Below are 21,561 nucleotides of genomic sequence, written 5' to 3'. Positions count from 1 at the left end.
CTAGACCAAAACATCACTTTTGGTAAACACAGTGACGTGCAAAGACAGTTTGTTTCTCTTTAGTTGCTCAGAGGTATATAGTACTTTGTTAATCACCACAGTGAACCAATCAGCACACGTGAAAAGCACTATTCACTTGTGTGGTATATACTAATGTTAAAAGTGATGGCTAAGTAATAATGCGATTTTGCATGTTGGTAAGCATGGCACAAACAGTCCACATTTGATTTAGACTACCAGCTAAAGACAATGGAATGACTTGATTAAAAATGTGAAAGTTTTTCACTTTGTTTATAGCTCTTTCCACATGAATTCTTTCTGAAGCTATTTCTTGAGTGGCAATAACTTCTGAAGGGGTCTGTTGACTTCGCAAACGAAGAAATGGGGGGATATTCAGGCCAACACCAATAGGTTCAAGCAGGTCAGAAATGGTAAACCCCTTGTCAGCCATCACCACATCACCTTGATCAAAAGGCAAGTTGAGTAACCCTGACCTTACTGTGAGCTCCCTGTCTGAAATACTTCCTGCATAGAGTTGGGAAATAAATGTTATGTGGCCACTGGGTGCGATGCCAATCAGACTTTTAAATGTTGTATGGCTCTTGTACGAAGAATAGGTTTCACTGAGTAAAACTAGGGAAGAAGGGGTCTGACATTTGATCTCTGTTCCATCAATAATGATCCTTGTCTTTGGATACTTATCCCTGAATGACTGGGGCATTGCTTTATCTATTGCCTCTCTGTTTGGCCAGATGTTAAGGAAGCCAAATTTTAAGTACAAAAAATTGATCCAGGAAATACAAATCCTCTTTACTGTAGAAACATGTATCCTGAATCTGTGGGCTAAATCAAGTTCAAATAACCCAAGTCTCATTCTCGCAAGCACCAGGAAAAATTCGTCCAGGGTACTAAGTTTTCGACGTGGGCCGGGTTTATTTCCCAAAAAGCCATCTGCATTAATTGATGATGAAAACTCTAGGTCCTCCTTCGCACTGTTAACATAAACAATGTTAGAACCATTCTCACCTGGGTCTAAAAAATTGTAGCAAGCCAGAAGTGTTTGGAAATTAGGAAATCCCGTGTAAAAATTGATATCAGAGTCCGACTCTTTAAATCGTGCTATGCCAAACTGGCTTTCGAGAAGTTCGTCGACGTTCTTCAAAAGTTGTTTATTTTCGAGCTCAAGTGAATTGACTTGTTGTTCTAACTTCGCAATGTGCGCGCGTAAATTGTCGATTTCATCCGGAGCGGAAGTATCGCTGTCTGCTTCACTCACGCTACTGAAGGATGGCATTTCAGCCGATGAAGATGGAAGTTGTCTCTCTCCTCCGCAGAGGTTCCCAATGGGGCTTTCGTTGTAAAAATCCGCTGGGCAAGGTGGGTGCAGGCGCAAAAGAACGGGATCCACTGAGCGGGGAACCTCTGCCAGAAGCTTGTCGTTTTCTGGTACATCCTTGTCGTTTTCTGGTACATTGATCAATTTCTCAGCCCTCGCGGACTTTGCGAGCTTGAAACTTGGCAAAAATCAGCGCTAGGTATGCTACTACAATTAGCAATCGTTATTTTCCAGACAACGTTACATATTTTCGCAAAAAACAGCAAAAATATTGTTCTCCGAAGCCCCCCCTGGAACCTGGCTGAAACTATGGGGAGTAGTGACAAGTACGTTGTTTTTTGGAGGTCAAATGTCAAAATGGCGGAAGCAAGAGAGGAAGCGCTTGACATTTCCTTCCAAGAGATGTCTCTTGAAGGTAAATATTCCTCTTGTATGTCTTCTTTTTGTCTTTTATCCCTACTAGCTGCATTTCGTTTATTAAATTTCGGCCTTTAGTTCACTAACTTTACAAAGCCATAGCTTCGTTACAAACAAATCTCTCTCTCGGAAGTAACAATTAAGCATATAAAAAGTTACAAACAAACGATTTAAACTTTGAAAACTGTTCCGTCTACTAGTTTTTCAAAAAATCGGTATCGCAATCCGTTTCAATCTTATTTAATTTTTTTCTACATCCGGCCGTATCTCCTTTTGTATATATATGCTGTGTTATTGAAATGCTCTATTTTAAGTGCTTTATGTGCTTTTGGTGGCCATTTTGCCATGTGTAAATCCTTTAAACGAAAACCTCACAACCTCCTTTGGTTTTTTAGATGACCCACAGAAAAGACAGTTAACACCATCGAAGGTTGAGCCCACCAGTAAACGGTCTCGACAGTATTTAAGTGGACGATTTTACAAGGACACGAAAGAAACGTTTTCTTCTGTTCTCCAAGAAAGGTTTGTGGAAAGTCCAGGGAAACAAGCCACACAAGAATCCATTCTCAGTGCTTTACAGTTAAACAAAGAAGAGAAAGGGCTGGCCACACGTGCTGCAACAAAAACATTCCCCTCTTCCAAATTAAATAAAAGAAAAGGGGTTTATACTAACATCAGAAAAGCAGTTTCTTTTAACTGTGAAGATGATAAATCAGGAACAGTTACTGTGGATAGTGAAATAGCTAATGTACAAGCCCTTATTGCTGAGTCAAGAAAAAGAGGAAATGATCTTCTGGAGGATATTATTGCCAAGGTAACTGCTGGAGAGACTAATGCCTTGCAAGCACTTTTTTTGGCTTACAAAACGGAAACTGAATTGTTAACTGCTAAATCAGAATTACTTGACAAGATCTATGAGCGTGAAATTCAATTTTTAATGAGAACTGATCAGTCATCCACACTTTCTCAGTCAGAGAAAACAAAACTTACAGAGGAGGTAGACTTGTTATCAAAAACATTAAGTTTTGGATTGAGAAGTGGTGAGGAAGTCTTTATCAATGAGGAGATTTTTACAGATCTTGTAAACAATGTTGCAGAGAAGTTTCCCTTTCTCTTTGACATTGTTAAGACTCTCTTTCCAAGTGACGACAGGAGAAAGGAGAAAGGAGCAGTTCACTCTCTAAGCCTATTAATGAGCCTGAGAAACAATCAGTGCCAAAATGATGTAACATTAGTTTTTACAATTCTTCTGGTTGCTTATGGAGCTGGTACACGAATGGTCAATATGCTGAATAAAGTTGGATTAACTCTTCACTGGGACACTTTTATGTCATTCCTGGACAGGTACAACAGGAAAAAGTTTGACAAACTGCACTCTAATATACCAGCAGAGAAACCCTTGTTTTTGCTATTGGACAATGTGAACATTCACAGGGGATATCAAAGACACCATAGGTTGTTTAAGGTGCCAAAGGTGAACATGTGGAACTTCACTGTTAGAGGATTACTAAACCCAGACATCACTGGCATTGAAGATTTGTTGAGTACACCTGACACTTCACTGCAGAGCCAGGACAATGTGGTAGGGTGGAATGCTAACAATATACAATTGGAAAACTGTAATGAACATTTTTTAATTTGGCAGAAGTTCAGTAAAAGTTACATTCTCCAGTTGCTTTATGATGGATTGAACAAGATTCCACCACATGAAAAACCCATTTGTGAAATGAATGAAAAACAATGTAACCAGTGGTTGTCAAATGCTGATGGTTGTACCCAACAGAATGTGAAACTGAGCATTCCCAGCATTGAAAACATTTTTGACACAAGTATGTCCACAGTGAAGACTGATGTTCACATATTACCTCTGTCATTAGAAAATAATGCAACCCTTACAGGAACAAGTGTGATTCTAGATCAGTTTGCTGAGGAATTTGGCCTTTGCAATAAAGTGGACAAACTGGAAACATTGCCATTTGACAAAAGGAACAGGAATTTCAGCCTTAAAAAAGCCGGGGAACATGTTGAGTTTTTAATCATGTTGTATGAACACAGAGATGAAATGGCTGACTTATTAAAAACCTTGGAGGCAACAGAAAAAGAGTTTGACAGTTCTCAAGAGTTAACCACAAATGATGATGGTGATGATGAGCTTGCAGGTGATTCTGATGATGAAAATAGAACAACTATTCAGCAAGCTAAGAGTTGCTTTGCAAAGTGTGATCAAGTTTTCACTGAGCTGTATAATAACATTGCAGATAAGGTGTGGGAATCTAAACAAAGTGATTCAGTGGAACGTGTTATTCAAGACTTGAGCAACATTAACCTGCAGGATGTTAGAGACCATCTTGGCCGTACCTTGTTACATATGGCTGTGGAACAAGGAAACTATGACCTTGCTTGTTGTCTTATGCAAGCTGGCTGCAACCCAAATGCAAAAGAAATGTGTGGTGCAACACCTCTTGTAATAGCAGTGATAAAGAAAAACAAACAGGTCTGTGAACTTCTGGTTAATCACAGAGCTTGTGTGAGAGGGCCTTTGTTCACAAATATTCCATACCCACTTAAAATTGCAGAACAAATGCAACTAGCTGAAATATATGAAGTACTGAACCCACAAACGTCAGATAATGAGGATGATGACATATCAGGTTATGATGACTCCTTTAAGAGAACAGATATTTTGATCAGGGATGGATCTGATGAACCAGTACCACAGGTGGATCGTAACTCGGAAGGATTTGTTACAGGCTTAGTAGGAGATCAAGGCACCTGCAAAACTATCAGGGGAGTGATGGGGAGAGCTTCAGCTTACGAGTGGGCAGGGATAATACCAGGTGATCTGCATACAAAAGGATACCTTTGTGAAGCCTGTTTTAAAGAACAAGGACCTGGTGGATTCCACTACATTGCCAACAAGGTAATGAAGAGACCAAAGCTCATTTCTGATGTTTTCAAGAAGAAAAAGTTTGAGACAGGAAATCAAGATCGAATAAAAGAAGCAGTACAAGACTGTGCTAGGTCATATGGAATAGCTGCTGTAATTGAATTTGCTAAAAGTGACTGTTATCCAGGTCCGAGAGATAGGTCAGCTAGCCTCAGAAAGTCAGGGAACCACAATGATGTGCTATATGATGCATTCATTAAATGGATAGAGCAATCAAGTGAAAGGAATGTTGCTTTCAGGTACTATTCAAGAATGTTCCTGTACTATGGGCCTCTCCTTGAACTGTTTGACATCTCCACATCACATGTTTTAGGCCAAGCAAGAGAGGTTTGCTATATTCTGCAGTTGCCCACTTATGCTCATTTGAATTTCAAGAACTATTTTACAGAAACATTTGCTCATGTTGTCAATTTTCTTGGAAAATGGCCTTTGGCATTCCGCAAGTTGCTTCAAAAGAATTGTGCAGTTAACCTTTCTGGAAAGAAAGGGGGAGCCATGGAATTGGATGCATTTGTGGAAGCTGAAATAGTTCAGCCACTCAAGATCTATGTGTCAGGTAAGAGCAGTTCAGTTGTAATGATATGACAGGTGGTCCTGACCAACCAGCACAATAGTGCCCTAATCATATGGGAAAATTGTCTGAGTGATGAAATTAATTCAAATTTGACACTCAGTTGAATACACTTGATACTAAATGACTGGTCCTGAGGGAAAACAGTTAATTTTGTTCAAGGAAAACAAAGTTAACTAATTGATTTCCTAAGGGAGTAAGTGATTTGTTATAATTCATAATTAATACATAAGGATGGCCCTCAACATTTGCAGGCAAAGGTGTACTGTTACCCTCTGACGTCATGGATTTTGTAATGTTGCCCAGACTACAATGTATAACAGGAAACAGTTTTATTGATACATGTCATGCGAACTTAAGAGCATGTGTTCTTGGGGGAAAATTTCAGCTTTGTAACAATTTTTGTCATGTCAACTTTTGTAAATTTCATATAGCTCACAGGTCTAAAGATAAGTTGTGAATGAATTAAATAATCATATATATTTGCCAGTTAACAACTGGTTCATGCTTTAGTGAGCACAATGGAGGTATTTGATTGCAAGCCTCTGCTAGCTATGTTATAAATAACTATCGTTATCATCACCAATCAAATACCTTACAAAAATGAATTCATTTGATCAAACTTTATTTTTGTGTAAAGATGGCCAAGCAAGGCACTCTCTCTTTTAATGTTGTGGACACCTATTGAACATGAAATATCAAAAAAAAAAATTCTATCACTTAAAATGTCTAGTCTTTAAGTAGTTGTCAGAACATTGTCATAGTATAGAAATTATTATAAATATGAAAAAAAAAACCCCTCACTTATGTAATATGTCTGTAATTTTCCGTTCTAGGACATACCTCAGTGAAGATGTGTGAAAGGATAATGTCTAGTATTGATCTGTTTAAAGCTGTCAGGAAAGCATATTCCTCCAAACAAGGTTTTGATGAGCACACCACCCAAAGACATTCTGTTTCAAACTCTTTCCTAGACCAGCTTAAAGGCACGTGGTTTTGCTTAAAAAATGGATTCTTCAATGGAGTTCAATCGGATGACCCCCCTGATGTGTATACTCTTGAAGGCAGTGGCAAACCAAGTGGTAAAGGTCAAAAATGTCATTTGGATGTCAATGAGAAGGGCACCAAAAAGGTTGCAGAGAAATTCAAGGATAAGCTGTATGAATCCTTTCCTGACCTACACTTTGACCTTTTGACAAATTAAGTTTGAAATTTGCAGTGTGAAGTTTTACAATTATGAAAGTATTTATCCACTGCTTAAAAGGCTAACAAAGTGTAACATGAAGTACTTAATTGCCAAGTGTCTTTTACAGACAGAAAATGTGCAGTTCAAGAAAATATTCATATACCCACCTCACAGAAGGTCATTACAAATTTGAGGGGATAAAAAACCTTCTGCAGGAGGGGTATGGATGTTTTATGGAACAACACAATAAATAGAGCCAATTGCAAGTCAGGAAGTCACACAATTTATAATAATTATTTCTTAAGTTTCTCTCAAATTTTTTGAAGGTTAATTCTATCATTTTACATGTAGAAGCTATTCCTAGGTGCTCTAATGATAGTCAGATTGTTGGGAAGGTGCAAATAAAGAAGAATTGTGTACCAGTAGTCAATAACCTTGGACCAAAGAAAACTTAGTTATTTAAAGCTGACAACAGCAAACCCAGTTAATCACTCAGGATGTACTTTTTTGGTCTTTCGAGTATTTACATGAAATTATTGTCAACTGTTTGCATGACCCCAGGGGGATCATTGAAACAGTCCTGGATACAAGTTCAGGATTTTTTGTGCTGCATTAACCCTTTAAGGCCCTAGTGTGATCAACTTCAAATTTCTCCTTGCAATATCAACATTAAGTCAATCACCAAAGAGAATTTACCTTCAAACTGAAACAAAAATTTCTCATAACTGCAGAAACAGCAAATTAAAAGTGCAGAGATCAAGGAGAATTTGTATGTTGATTATGGGGTTTAAAGGGTTAAGCTCTTACTGAGGCTAATTATGTTTTAGTTCAGGTCAACATGTCTGATCCTGATAGTATGCCATTTACATCACCAACAGTTAAGAGAATGTTGGAAGATGCTCCATCAATTTTCTCTTTGAGGAAACCTTTAAGAATAAGGCAGTATATGAATTTTATCAACAACAGCTTTCTTCCATTTCTTCCTGGTAAAAATTCCTTAGCCTTGCAATAACTGGTAAGTTTATCCAAACCATTAGTTAAGATCTCAGCTGATGCAGATCCCATTAAAACTTGAGAAAGCAAAGTAACAGTCACTTTTCCATGGCCAAGTGGCTGCATTTCTATCAGACAGTGGATGACAATTTTGGCAAGTTCTGTCTTGTCACTTTGTATTTCCTCTGCTACAGGTCCTCTTGTGCACACATCACATGCCTCCTCACAAGGGATTGAATCATCTTCCCCAAAATATGATAGTAGACCCACATGCCTACACACATCAGAGTTGTAAAAGAAATAGCTTGATTGATTGAGTTTATTGTACCTTTCATTTCTGTTACCTTCATCTTGAATTTTACTGATGTTATGCAGATGAAAAGACCGGTTTTCAAATTTGAACAAAGCAATGCATGTTGCAGGATTTCTGTCTCTCCCAGCCCTTCCAATTTCCTGGTAATAGTCTTCAAGGCATTCTGGGAATGTTAGGTGAACGACAAATCGTACATCTTCTTTATTGATTCCCATTCCAAAGCACTTTGTTGCACACATAACTTTGGCATTGCCATTGCTCCACAGTTCTTCATGTTTCTTTCTGTCAGTATCACTTAGGGTGCCATGGACATATGTGACACTTATGTTGTGTTTCTTTAGCTCTTGAGCCATGTCCATTGCATCCTGACGCCTTGCACAGTAAACAATTCCACAACTATTCTGAAATTTCTCCTGTAGTATTGTGGCCACTTGTTTCTTTGCATTGTCTTTCTTCTCTTGCACTTCAATAAACAGGTTCTCTCTCATAAAAGATGTCTTGATTACAGTACACTGCTGGAGTTTTAAGCTGTCAATAACTACCTGCAAAGTATGGGGTGTTGCTGTTCCAGTAAAAGCTGCCATTGCAGTTCCAAACTTTTTTAGTTCTCCTAGTCTTGTGAAATCTGGTCTGAAGCCAACTCCCCAGGAATCGATGCAATGAGCTTCATCAATGGCAATGAAGGCCAGCCGGCTATTGCCTTTCCAGTTAGATAAGACATTTTGAAGTCTTACATTAAAAATACATTCTGGACTAGTAAAAAGCATAACATATTGGGACCTAAACCGAGTAAGACTGTGAACTACAAAATCCATCTCTGTGTCTGTGAGTGAAGAGTTAAAGTAAAAGGCAGACACACCTTTTTCCCTCAGAGCAGCAACCTGCTCTTCCATTAAAAATTTTAGAGGTTCAATAATGACAGTTAGACCTTGCTTAATTATGGAAGCAATAGTAAAAATTAAGCTTTTGCCTCCCCCAGTGGGCATCAATATTACACAGTCTTTGCCCTCAACTATGGCTTGGATGGCCTGTTGTTGTCCCTCACGGAAGGAATCATATCCGAAAACTGTCTTCATGACATGGAGAGGTTCATCTTCTTTAGACATGGCATCTGGAACCCCTTGCGTAATTCCAGCATGAACTGGCTGGGTTTCAGGTGCAGGAGTAGGTAGTGGACTTGCCTGAAACTACAATTTAAATAGCAGACAAAAGATTATGTTTGCCACATGAAGCAGTTCTTTTGAAGATGGTGAAGGTATTTTTAGGGGGGGGGGGGGCATGGCAGTGGCTGATTTCAACAAGAAAATTGGCCAAAAAGAATAGAATATATCTGGGCAAACAGAGGTTAATTTTAATTAATTTGCTGGTCAATGTTCTCCTGTTATCAGTGAATTGTAACACATAGGTATTGAGAATTAAAGAAATGATCTCCAATGATGAATATTTACTTATGTCTTGATGTGTATACAAGTTCTCCCAACTAGTACTCATGAAAATGTTTGAGACCAGTAAGGATAACTTGTGAAATGGTGTTTTTTAATTTCTTTAAAAGTACTTAATTTTAAATACTAGTGTTAGGATAGAATTTTACAGCACTCACCCAGAGGAGTCAGAAAATAATCTTGTCTTTATGGGTAAAAATTGTATGTTTTAGGTGCAGTTCTGAAAGTCTCAAAATTCTACTCTGTGTATGTTAATTTAGTTAAAAGTTAAAATGAAAGAATAAAAATTCAAAACATCCAACAACAAACAGAATGCATTGTTTTATTCTATGGTATGTCTTTCATATTTTCATCCACAATTAAATTTGGAGTGGGACAAAGACAATTACCCCATTTATCTTTCTAGCTGCCTTTTTATGAAACGTGGCTTCTGCATAGATTTTTTCCTTATTTCGCCACAAGGCAAATGTTGACTCCAACCACTTGTTCTTCACGGCAACTGTTACAGGTTTATTTCCAGCCTCCAGCCAGTTCAATACTCCTTTATGCCAAAGGTAAAGGCCAAACAGCTTTGCTGCCTCTTTCTCGTGTGTTGCCACTAAGGCAAAACATTCATCATTGAATTCAATGGTGAATGATTCATAATGAGCTGAATTCTGGATTGTTATAGAAGACAGGTGATCAGCGAGTTTAATAAATAATTATGCAACGTTAAAGATGAAAATTAACTGCAACTGTATGTATTTAGTTGAAGTTATTTTGACTGTTAAGTATTTTTGGTGTTTGTGCAATAAAATAATAAATGGAATAATTTATAAGTTTTCAAGGGGATTTCCAGCAAATAAAGACTATTTACAAGACTGACACATCAACGAATCAACCATTCCTGAGCTTTATTTAAAACAAGAAAACAGGAAATTTAATACATATCTTACATGTGGTATTTTTGTGCTGCTTTTAAAAGAATATTTTGGTACGGATTGTTGTTTATTAACGAAAAGTCTTTCAACTGAAGCTTAAATTTATCGAATTTGATTATACTGCTGAACAGAAAGCTCCTTTTTACAGCAATATTTTTCTTACAGGAAATATATCAGCGATTTGATCGAGTACATTTCAAAATACACATGAAAAGCATTTATTTGGTCGAGGAAAAATATAACTAATAAGCTTAAGTTTAGCAGCACTGCAAGGAAATTTCGTACTCGATAATCAATGAATTTAACAACACTTCAAAGAAACCTTACTTGTTCTCTTCTCTTTTGAGACAGAATCAATAAGTTGTTCAGAGTTTCATCTGCCAAACGTTTCCTTAAGATATTCTTTCCTTCTTTAATTTCTTGATCGCCACATGGCGGGTCTCGCGAATGTCGAATTCTGAAGTGATGCTTTAAGCCATCGCTACATAGCAAAATACTTTCAGACAAACAGTCTTTATGAGGACAACAAAGTTTTCCAGCTTTCCACGCATCCAAATACGTTTTTTGTACTTGAACATCGCGTAACCGCAGAACAGGACATTCCAATCTGGCCGCCACTTTGCTGACCGACAAACATGTGCGGCATACCCCGGTGAGGAATACTAATGAAAAGACATGCCATTAGGGACAGCGTGTCTCCCAACCCCAAAATGCTTTGGAAACGAAAGAATATCGAGGTCGAAATGTATTATGGACCAAAATATAACAAGACAGCGGGAACCTGGTCTCTAACATTAGTAGGCCTGGTTAATTTTATCATTTTTAGCGGGTAAGGTAAATCCTGAATAAAATTTTTCACTTGAATTGCTCCAAGCATTGTTCAATATTTATGTATAGAATGATCCTTGCAAAGTTGAGCCGTCGACAGCGCAAACCCAGTGCTTACAATACTGAGATGAGGTGGTTTTCGAAAGCTTTTCGCCAGCCCAAAACTCGGCGAGAAATCGATCGACAAATTCAAAGCCATGATCTGGGACAATCCTACTGACGATATGCTACCAAGTTATGGTAGGTTTTTTTTAAAGAAAATTAAGAAATGATTTCATGTGGAGTGATGTCGTGATGTGTAGGCTTATTTTTCCAGGTATATCCTGAACTAGTACTGGAACCGGCTAAAATATGCAATAAAGTTTATGTAATTTAAAGATAAACAAAACGAAAATGCGTGCACGGGCCCGAAAAAGTAAAATGATGTAAAATAGAATATGGAATATGCTTATTTTGTAGCTGAAAAAATGCGATTAGGGTTTTAGACATGGTGTGGAAGGGTGGAAAGGGGGTGGGGAGGGGGGGGGGGGTTGGGTTGGGGGATGCCATCTCCAATACAGTATCACAGTTTTGTTGAATTAGAAAGCAGTGATGCTTAGAAATTTATAATCTTATATACATCTTTGTCCGCTAGCAGCCCACTCCAACTCTACTTTTTGAGGTCTATTACCCCACTCCCTTAGAAAATATTTAATAAAGCCAGATGAAAAGTATATCATGTTGTTACTAATTAACAGGATTGACTGCAGATGAGCTTGCCTGTCTTGCTGCATCGGGAATGCAAGGCTGGGTCTATACTGATCACGTCACATGGGTTTTAAAACAGCTTAATGACATGCAAAATGATACCATGCTACTATGCCCAATGTCGTTGTTAATATCCACAACGAGATGATGAGGAAAGCTAAGTTACTTAACCCTGGACCATTAAAAAGGCTGGTTTTCACTCTGAATGTGGGACAAAGGAATGACAAAACTTTCATTGGCAACCCTCAAAATGGTGGTAATCATTGGGTACTGGTAGATGTTGAGCTGCGACCTTTCATGAAGATCATATACTGTAAGATGCTGGCTTGGCAACCTCCCCCAGACATCATTGATGTCATCAATGATTTTGCACGGTACATTCCAGAAGTTGGAACGCACAAAAAGAGTCATTTGGTGCTTGCCCACTCTCCCAGTGTGACTAATTGGCAGGGTCATGAATGTGACTGACGATGCCGTAACTATTCCCTGCAGAGTTGCACTGATATATGTGGTGTTATTACTCTGGTAAACGCAGCTGTGGTAGCCTTGCACAGCCCTCTTTTCTGATGGTTAACGGGTCCAGTGATCAAAGAATCGATCTTCTTGCAACACCTGACCCAATACTGGTTATATTTTGTGTCGCCCATGAGCAGAGACGAAGCCGTATTCTTGTCAGTGTGAAACAAATTTTTAGTTTGTTTATTGTGGAAGTGCCACAACTTCCACTGATGACCACTCCATGTTTCCCTCACCCCCATTAGTGGTCATTATATGGTTTTACACATTGTGCTGGCATTATTTTGAGCATAATAGCGAGGCAAAAGAATCTAGCATTATGCGGGAATAACAGTGACAAAAACTGGCCGATGTCTTTTGAGCATAATATATAGTGAGATTTTTTGATCATCAAGCATTTGCATAATGACAACAAATTTGAGCATTATGTGTAAAACCCTATTTCATGACCCATTTCCAGTACTATTCTGATATTTACAACACAACTTTGCAAACACAAAATCCTTTAACAACAGAAAGACAACAATGTTGGGAAGGAATACTCCTTCTAACATGAACCAAATGCACTGCCCCATGAAAAATGCAGGACATGTGGTTAGTGAAGTACAAAGATAGAAGAGTGCTTTTAGAAACCTTTTGACCTAAGTTTTCATCTCTAAAATGGCCCTTGTGATATGATCAGTAGCAGGCTGTACATGTTTTCGTGACGATTTGAACAGCTAGAGATAACTGTGCAACCTGACACTAGCCTTCTAGCAGGCTACTGCCATATTGGCTTATGATATTGGCTTATGTTATCCACAGGTCTTTAGCTTCTTCATTGTGAAGAACATCATCATAATTTACTTCTATCAAAATGAAAAAGATCACCAGGGATAACGAAAACCTGGATCTACAGGTCCCTTGGCAAAATTGTTTGTTTGATGCTGTGCTAAATAGAGAAGATGATATCATTATTTAGAGCATTTAGAGCAGGAAACATTTTCACACTAGAAAATATATGAAATCATTACAGGTCAGACTAGTGAAATTTTAAAAGCTGATTCTAACTGTTTCTGGACGACCTATATGGAACATGCCAGGTCTCTTTCAATTGAAATCATTTTGTTATTAGCAAAAAAAGGACAGAGCAGTCATTCAAGACTATTCCAGCAGCTTGTATTAATAATAATATTAGACCATGTTTTTGATGTTCTGTTAAATAGAACAGGGATAAGCATGTGAAATCATTATTGGCATGAGGTGAAACTAGTCTTGTGTTTCACACATTTAATTTCAGTGAGCTATCACAATACTGGGCATTGTGCTTTGCATAAATATTTGATCAATCAGCTCATTTCCATAGGATTTTTATCAACTTGATCCCCACCACAGATATATGCTTGTACATGTACATGTAAGTTCTGAACGGCACAGTGCGAACTATATTGATTTTGCAACAAGTTTACTATTAATTTAATATTTTTTTGCCATACATGGCTTGAGTAACATTCTAAGGAAAATTGGACTCTGAGTACATGTCTGACATCTATTGTCATTTCAATATTGTCTTATAGTTATTTCATATTGTTCTAGAGTTTTTACTGCTTTTAAGCAACAAATCTGAAACAAACATTACATGCAGAAACAAAAAAAACAGATAAATATTATTATATATTATATTATATATTTTCAGGCTTTCAATGTTGGTATGTGTGTGGAATTATAATGGGATTACGGTATGAAGTTCTGTATTACTGCATTAAATACACGACAAGCCGTTACGATTATTGTTAATCAAATTAAAGAAACTACATATAATTTCTACATACACAACACAAGCTAAGGTTCGTTTACTGGTAACAAATAGGTCAATGAATTGCAAGATAATGAATACCGTGGTGCACAACTGATTTGATGAGCAAAAATTTCTGTGACTGAGACGTTCGAGGGATAATTCGTGTTTCCTTTCAGAAATATTTCGAGAAAACGTGGGCTGGTGGTCGCTAACTGCGTTTTAAAGCTGAAATCAACCAGGCGTTTCAAGTGTTAGAGACCAGGCTCCCACTATCTGATTATATTTTGGCCCACAATACATTTCGATCTCGATATTCTTTCGTTCCCGATGCATTTTGGGGTTGGGAGACGCGCTGTCCCTAATGGCATGTGATGAAAAGTTACCTCCCCCAGATGGCGGCCATATTGGGCGTGACATCTGGCAGAGGCTCTCGCGGCCGCTCTCGCCATTTTATTACGCCTGCACTCACTACGTACAGCGGACTCTCCCCACCTAAAACCTGTCAGAGCCTCTGCGGAGGAGAGAGGGAAGTTGTGACCGCTTACGTGGCGATTTCCTCTTAGGAGATGGTGCAGACCATTGAAAAATTGAGGGAACGGCATCATGTTTTAAAACTCGGCGACCTGTTAAGCCTTTCCGAAAATCAGTTGGCTTGAAATGCAACGAGCAGATCTTAGTTCGCTTCGTGATCTGGAACGTTGTGGAGACATCTCGTTTAATCTTTACAAGCCAAGTCTATGAAATAAGACAAGTGAAACAAAATTACCACAATTTATGTAACAGCAAGTGTATCAAATCAATAGAGATCGAAAAAATACCTTAAGCCTTTCTGGATCAGTCGTTGGAAGGCTGTGGTATGTGATCTTTTCTCCGTCCGGCCCTACTCGATATCCACTCTTACAACACAGTGGCACGCAACAGTTATCAGGCATGTTCTAACGCTGGAAAAAACTTAATGACACTTATTCAGCCCAAATTTTAGATATTGAAGAACGCGGTTTTCAACTTTAAAGCTTTAATGAAGCCTCGAATGCAAAGAATTGAAAAATAACACTTGTGTTTATATACTGAATGTATTCTGTACGCAACCGTTTCAACGAAATCGAGCGTTTGCCACTAGCGCGACAAAACAGGATTCAATGCGTAATTTCTAAACTGTAAACTCTTTGAAAGTAAAGAATTGCCTTACTTTGATCGGATTTTTTTCAAATTTCTCAACTCAGAAGAGAGAAACACTGGGAATCGGCCTTAAGAAACTCTAATAGACGGGAAACTAATATTTGAAAACAAACGAGATCGGCCCTTAGCAACGGTTGCTACCGAAAAGCCTCGCTTTGGTGCCATCGTCGCCATATTTGCAATCGGTGTATTGCGAAACGACAATGAAATCCAATCTATTGTGTTTGTGATTCCAAGAAATCTTGAATAAATTTTAGTTTCTATTTTCAGCAACCAGCCAGACGGATCGAACTCCCTGACCTCGGAGAGGAAGCTGTCAATTCATTTGGGCATCATGTTTAATCGTCAGATCACGCGATCTCGAGCGGTGAATCAGAAAGTCGAGCACGGTTGAAAGTTGTAACCCATCAAATATTTTTGCTCGCACGCGACTAGGCTAAGCGTGTCGCCTGACTGAATATGCCCCAGCTAATACTGTGGAATACCCGGGAGATATTCCTCAAATTTCAAAGGAGCCTGCTCGTTGCGAAAAATGTTTGAAAGATGAGAAACGCAATAACCCCCATTTGACTTTAAAAATATGCTCGGATAATTATTTGTCCCTGGAAATTATCTCTTCCTCGTAGCCTGCTTAGCAGACGCTTAAATAAAACTGAGGGAGCGGGAGGCAAAGCGCGGAAGGAAGGAGGGGGACTGGGAGAAAGGAAGAACCCCTGCCATAAGAGCCCCCGTTTGTTCATTTTTGCGTTGGTTGGCAAACACAAAATTCCTAATAGCAAATACTCACCGAGTAACTTATTAATTGTTAGTTGCACAATCGCATCAAAAACAACCAACAACAGTCGCGGACGAAGATGTATTAGCAAGGGCTTTGACAAATTTTAATCTCGCTAGCCCGAGCAAATTTAAGTTAAAACTCGGGCAAAAATGGGTCGTGAAAGCCCTTTTTGCTGGAAGTGATATTTGCGAGAGTTAATTTGCCTGCAGGATAGTGAAAAATCTGATTTATCAAGTGATTAGCCATGAAATGAGCTATGAACTGAACGCAAACGCGTCGATTCTCGTTATTTCGCCTTTGAATGCTTGAGTGAGTTCTATTTCAACCTCTTGAGACTCTTGAGTAAAACGCTTATCTTCGAGCTGCGATTTTCGGCTCTCAGTCCCCCAAACTCGTTTTCTGCGAAGTTTGGCAGCCGTTTCGTGCTTCAACATTGTGAGATTACTGCAAAGAGAAATATGAAATGTCCCATTTGAGTACGTTGCAACAGAAAGGATGATGTCTGTGCAAGGTGTAGTTTTAACCAGATGAGAAGCCTAACGTTTAATTAACAGCAAGCCGGTATTTGAAGACATTGCCAGTGTGGTCTCCATTTCTCTCCAGTAAGTGCATTGATGATATGTGCTCCAATAAGTTTTCAGTCTCAACTTCGGTGCTTTGAACAGAAGGTTTTGGGTAAACATCCTAAAATTCTCATGTATCCTTTGCGACTCAAAAGGTATAAAGGGGAGTGGAGGGATCTTAACTGACTTACGGGAAAATAAACTCTGCTTTTCTTTTCTTGTAGAAGTAAAAACACACAGTTTGGCTTATTTATATTCCTAACGCATTTACGGTCAAATAAATTTACTTTCTCTGCTCTTGTGTATGGAATGTCGTTTCCTAAATGACTAAAAAAGCAACAGCAACGACAGAAAGAAATAATGAGCGTTAATGGGTTTCAAATGGCAATACTGAAGAATATAACTTGCTGCCTTTTTTCTTGTCCGGAATTTAAGCTCTTCCCACGCCAGAAATTAAAGTAATATACACTGAAAAACAAGTTAAATATAATTTACCAGCCTCAGATGGATTTGCTAATTTTCCTTCAATTTGGTTTTTCATAATACATTCTAATAATTGGACCAAGTGGAGTAGAACTTAGGATGTAATCAAAATCGAAGAGGTTTAGTAATGATACCATCGCCATTCTGGAAATCCAGTATGTACGTAAGTTTCAAACAAGCCTTCTCAAATAGTCTGTTTGACAGTTCAAGATACTTGACGAAAGACTCCACTTTTCAAATTTTTTTTCACTGCAAATTCAACAGAAAAGTGCGTCTGAATTGAAATGAACTAACTTATAAAAGTGAATGCTTTTGGGAGATCCAGCGAGCGCAGTGGGTCTATTTAGTCGTTATGAGTTTGAGCGCTAAACACATTTTGGCTAAATTCCGAAAAAAAAAAAAAGAAAAAAAATTAGCGCGAATTTTGCATGTTTGACCAACAAATTCTATAAACTTAACTTACCTGACTTGGTACAGTTTTGTCGGTGTCCAAAACTGGAATATTCACTCCGGAAAAGAAAAAAATATGCGACTTGTTCAGTAAAGAGAATTAACATCCCGCGAGTGAAGAGGGTATATTATTCCTGAAAATACTAAAACAAGAACATAAGTAGCGCAAAAACTGACTGTACCTTCTTAGATTTTAGCCATAACGAGCCAATCTTATTGCTGTCTATTTCAATCTGATTCTGAAAATAAATACAAAATTTCATTGCAACTGATTTGTTGTAAGTAATCTCTGATTCTGACACGAACCTTTCCTTCCCCGACGTGACAATGGCAAGCACGTGCCTCAATGCACGGGCAGCCGTGGCACGCAATCTTGTTTATTATTTGTAAGTCCTCCCTCCCCTCCCCCTGAGATAAAGGGGGCATAAAAGAGAACGAAACACCATTAGCTAGGTCTAAAAAAAACTTCAATGTTCATATTTTACATTACGTCATCCAACCGCTGCCCTGAGGTTCTTTATGGAAGAAAGCTTTCAGCAATTTATGGGTTTTGTAAGATAATGGTTTGACACTGACTATTTTTTTGATGTTTTGTTCAAGACGTTACGTTGCGGCTGGTGCTTGAGCCTTCATCAGTTGAAATACTAACGTTAGTGCGCGTGATTCAAAAAACGGCACGTCGAACGCGCGCTGAGGAAAATTCCGCGTGAAGTTTCAAGAAAACGTAGCGCGTGACTTTATGGGCGTGCCAAAGACTTGTAGATTTCTGGGATGGGGATGTGTTGATTTCCAGATTGCGGATCCTTTATTGACATCCAGGCTTCCAAGAAGAGTCGCTCGTGAAAGTTGGCCTCGTGTCCAACAACTCTGACACTTCAAAAATCCATTTTGTGGTTGTTTTCTTGGACATGACAGGAGATCTTGGAGCCATGAATAGTATTGAAGAAGCTGCGTAACGTCTTTTAAACTACTCGTAAATGTTAAAAATATTCCTGAAAAGACGCTTAATGGCGGCATAAATCAACCAACGTTTCGCCATTGCTGCCTTCTTCAGGGTGTTTAAGCTGCCACATAAAATAATCTCGGAGTCATGGTCAAACATAGAAACAGCTCTTTTGTGTTCTGTAACCCGAGTTTTCAGTGATCGTTCAGTTTGACCTTAGTATACATAACTGGAGTTGGTGCAACGGATTTCTTACACTGTGCCAGATTGTGGCCGTCAACCTTTTCCTGGGCTTTCGGTCGCGGGAACAAACTGTTCAGAGTTTGAAGACGACTTTGATTTGTTGTTGCCTTAAGATTCGACTAATCGTTTCCGAAATGCCCTGCACATAGAGTAGCACCACGAAACCGTTTGGGTCGGTAGATCGGTGGGGAGTTTCGATAGCGATCTTTCGCAGCCATTGATGAATGATGAGGAATAATTATTGTCACGTAGCACAGCCTTGACTCGTTTCGTTTCTTCACATTTCCCTTTCTTTGTTGATAGCATGTTCTGTGCCCTGCGTAGCAAGGTACTGACTACAGATCTCTTATGGCACGTGGGGTGGTGAGAATTGAAATCGAGACAGCGGTCTGTGTGTGTTAGCTTTCTGTAGATATTATGGGTTTGTTTTTCTATAGATAGAGTGATTTAAAATTGAACATCGTGAAACCAAAACCAAAGTAATTACTGTGAATAAACACAAAAGACGGAGATAATCCAGTGAATCAATCAAAACTCGAAGCAAATACACAGACTACGACGACGAGAAGCGCGGGAAAACCTGTGCAAGCGAGTCCCAATCCTCCGTAGAAAAAAGATCGCGACTGGTTCATTTACCCATAGCTCTTAGCGCAGAAAACCTTAACAATTGCAACGCTCATAAAAATGTACAGAAGAATTATGAAATCTTCAAATCTAGGCTACACAATGTCCTTAGTACAGGAACAAATATTGTAAAGATTTGGCTTTCTTTGAACCATATAGGGTGTGTTAGGTTCGCAAGGTATTGTGGTAAAATGTACAGCCGCCATCCTTTTTCCTAGGGTAGATTGGGTTTTGCTTTACTTTTAATTGGTTGACAAAGTGGCGCGACTTTTTAGAGTGACTGTCACTTAAATGTCGAAAGTAATTCGCGTATTCTTTGGTTTTGCTTTACTTTTTTTCGCACATGCGCAGCCCGAGCGGCCGGATTGACGTGCATTTTCATCCGCCACGAAAACATCCACGCAACGCCTATGGTTACATCCGTGAAGAACTAGATACCACGCCTAAAATAACTTGCGAGGGATTACCTTGGGAACAAGGCCCTTATTGAATCAACTCTCTTACTCTTCATTCTCTGTTGTGTCTGAATAGGTTAGTAAGGATGATAATTAATCCACGGTACACAAATCCTAACTATCGTATTTGAGAGAACTTGGATTTCTAAGTTCACAGAGAACACAGAAAAGATAAACAAATTCCATTCATTCAGGACGAGAACAATTGATGAAATCGATGATTGGAAAATCAATCGATGCTAATCGATTTCCTGTTAGTTAATTGGCACTGATTGGCATCGGTCTATTGATGACCAATCAATTAGTACTCAAAAGTGATCGTTAATGTCATTGATTGTGATTGCGATGTGTTTTGGCCTTTCATTAGGTTCTCAGTCTGACGAATGCATCTTTAAGAGATACCTCTCTCTTCCATGATATAGCCGGAGCGTTTTATAATCAACGCCTTTGAGAAGTTCTATTTGTCTTATAGATTCCTCGAGATCGAAAGTAAAATATTAAGTGCCCCGTGATTGCAACATAAAAGTGTGTAGAAGACTACGCCAAAATAATCAATATTTTCCCATGTCGATTGCTGATAGCTCTTACATTGTTGAAAGGGAATAGGGGTTTTATTTACAGAAATCAGCCCGACAAAGTTATTGTACAATCTTTTATTGTTTTCTCTGCTTCCAGTTCTTATTTACAATAATTTGAAAGAGTAGGTTTTCTGTTTTGTCTTCTTAACGATAACGCTTAGCCTCATTAGCTTTGGGATTGTACGGGACGATCTGGTAACGAGCACTGTGGAATGTGCGGGGTCTGGTACCGTCGCCATATACAAAACAGGGACACGTGACCTTGACGTAGAAAAGCAGGCACATCGTGGTGAAAATTCCCAATACCGTTGACAGCGATGCCACTTCCACCAAAAACTGCGTGAAATCGGTAAAATTGTACCCTTCTATCCCAGCCAGTACAACATCTTTGATGATTTTTGTTATTCGAGCGCTAGCTTTGTTAACCATGGTTACTGTATAAAGTAATTAAAAAAAAGTACTAAATTTTTCTGTTCGATTTCTATAAGTTATCTTTGATAGAGATTCATGTCTCTGGGTTAAAGCAATTCTGTGAATCTTTTTTAATAAGACCACCGCTGGGCAGTTCTAATGCGGCCGCATTAACAGATTGGTCACATTAAAGAGGGTGATTGAATGTGAGAGGCCTAAAACATGGCTGAATTAACAAAGGGGTCTTACAAAAAAGGTGTGCTTGTAAAGCGAGAGTTGGCTGCAAATATTAAGAAAAAAGTTGATGATATAGTTAATCTAAGTTAAAAGTAATATATCAAACACGTAAGACCGTGTTTGATCACATTTCCAAACACCGAGAAGAGAGTTGAAAATACGACGCACAGCGGAGTATTTTTGACGAACTTCGAGGTGTTTGGTAATGTGGTCAAACGCTGTCTTGAGTGTTTGATATATCTCCTCAATCGAAACCAAAACTACGGAGAAAACGGAAAAATGAAATAGTAAAAACCTATGCTAATTAAGATCAGATATCCAAACGCTGTCACGGTCATGATTTCCTTTGTTTAAACTGGATGAATTATTGAGTTTGAGAACTGAGTTTGAATCTAGGTTTGATTTCAGCCTGGCTGTGAGCATATCGACGCGAAGCTCTCACAGAAGCCATTCCTTTTTTTTTTCTTTTGCATGAATTTACATATTTATTAAATCCATTTTGAAATCACTGGTTATCCTTGCAATCTGATTGGCTCTCAGTGGTGCGATTTATTCATGAATCGCACTATTTTTTGCTCTAAATCGCATCTTTTTCTCAGCCAATGAGAATGGGACAGTAAAACA

At 38.6% G+C, this 21,561-nt stretch overlaps 2 protein-coding genes and 1 long non-coding RNA gene across 4 annotated transcripts; 1 reads left to right on the top strand and 2 right to left on the bottom strand.

Moving 5' to 3' along the window:
- Positions 1 to 169: 169 nt before the first annotated feature.
- Positions 170 to 16,113, bottom strand: LOC145491463 (THAP domain-containing protein 3-like). 2 transcript variants are annotated; one of them, XM_081470704.1, is made up of 3 exons: positions 14,812 to 16,113; positions 14,422 to 14,728; positions 202 to 1,420 (listed from the first exon to the last, which is right to left on the bottom strand). In XM_081470704.1, the coding sequence occupies exons 1-2, from the start codon at positions 14,923 to 14,925 to the stop codon at positions 14,486 to 14,488; spliced, it is 357 nt and encodes a 118-aa protein (XP_081326830.1). In that variant the 5' UTR covers positions 14,926 to 16,113; the 3' UTR covers positions 202 to 1,420; positions 14,422 to 14,485. The 2 variants fall into 2 exon arrangements, with proteins under 2 accessions (XP_081326829.1, XP_081326830.1); XM_081470703.1 differs by having other exon boundaries at positions 170 to 1,420; positions 14,422 to 16,110.
- On the bottom strand, positions 7,098 to 10,797 carry LOC145489285 (ATP-dependent DNA helicase RecQ-like; the record flags this gene model as incomplete). Its single annotated transcript, XM_081468248.1, has 3 exons — positions 7,098 to 8,950; positions 9,616 to 9,861; positions 10,453 to 10,797. Coding segments are annotated over 3 exons (2,256 nt in total), but the record flags the coding sequence as incomplete, so codon positions are not given.
- LOC145491481 (uncharacterized) lies at positions 10,828 to 13,098 on the top strand. The gene is made up of 2 exons (XR_014049838.1): positions 10,828 to 11,193; positions 11,691 to 13,098. It is a non-coding gene; the product is annotated as an uncharacterized LOC145491481 (long non-coding RNA).
- Positions 16,114 to 21,561: the final 5,448 nt, after the last annotated feature.

This window comes from Orbicella franksi, chromosome 6 (genome assembly GCF_964199315.1).
Source record: "Orbicella franksi chromosome 6, jaOrbFran1.1, whole genome shotgun sequence".
Classification (NCBI taxonomy): domain Eukaryota; kingdom Metazoa; phylum Cnidaria; class Anthozoa; order Scleractinia; family Merulinidae; genus Orbicella; species Orbicella franksi.
The sequence above is the reverse complement of the archived record's forward strand: the minus strand, read 5'-3'. Positions and strand labels throughout refer to the sequence as shown.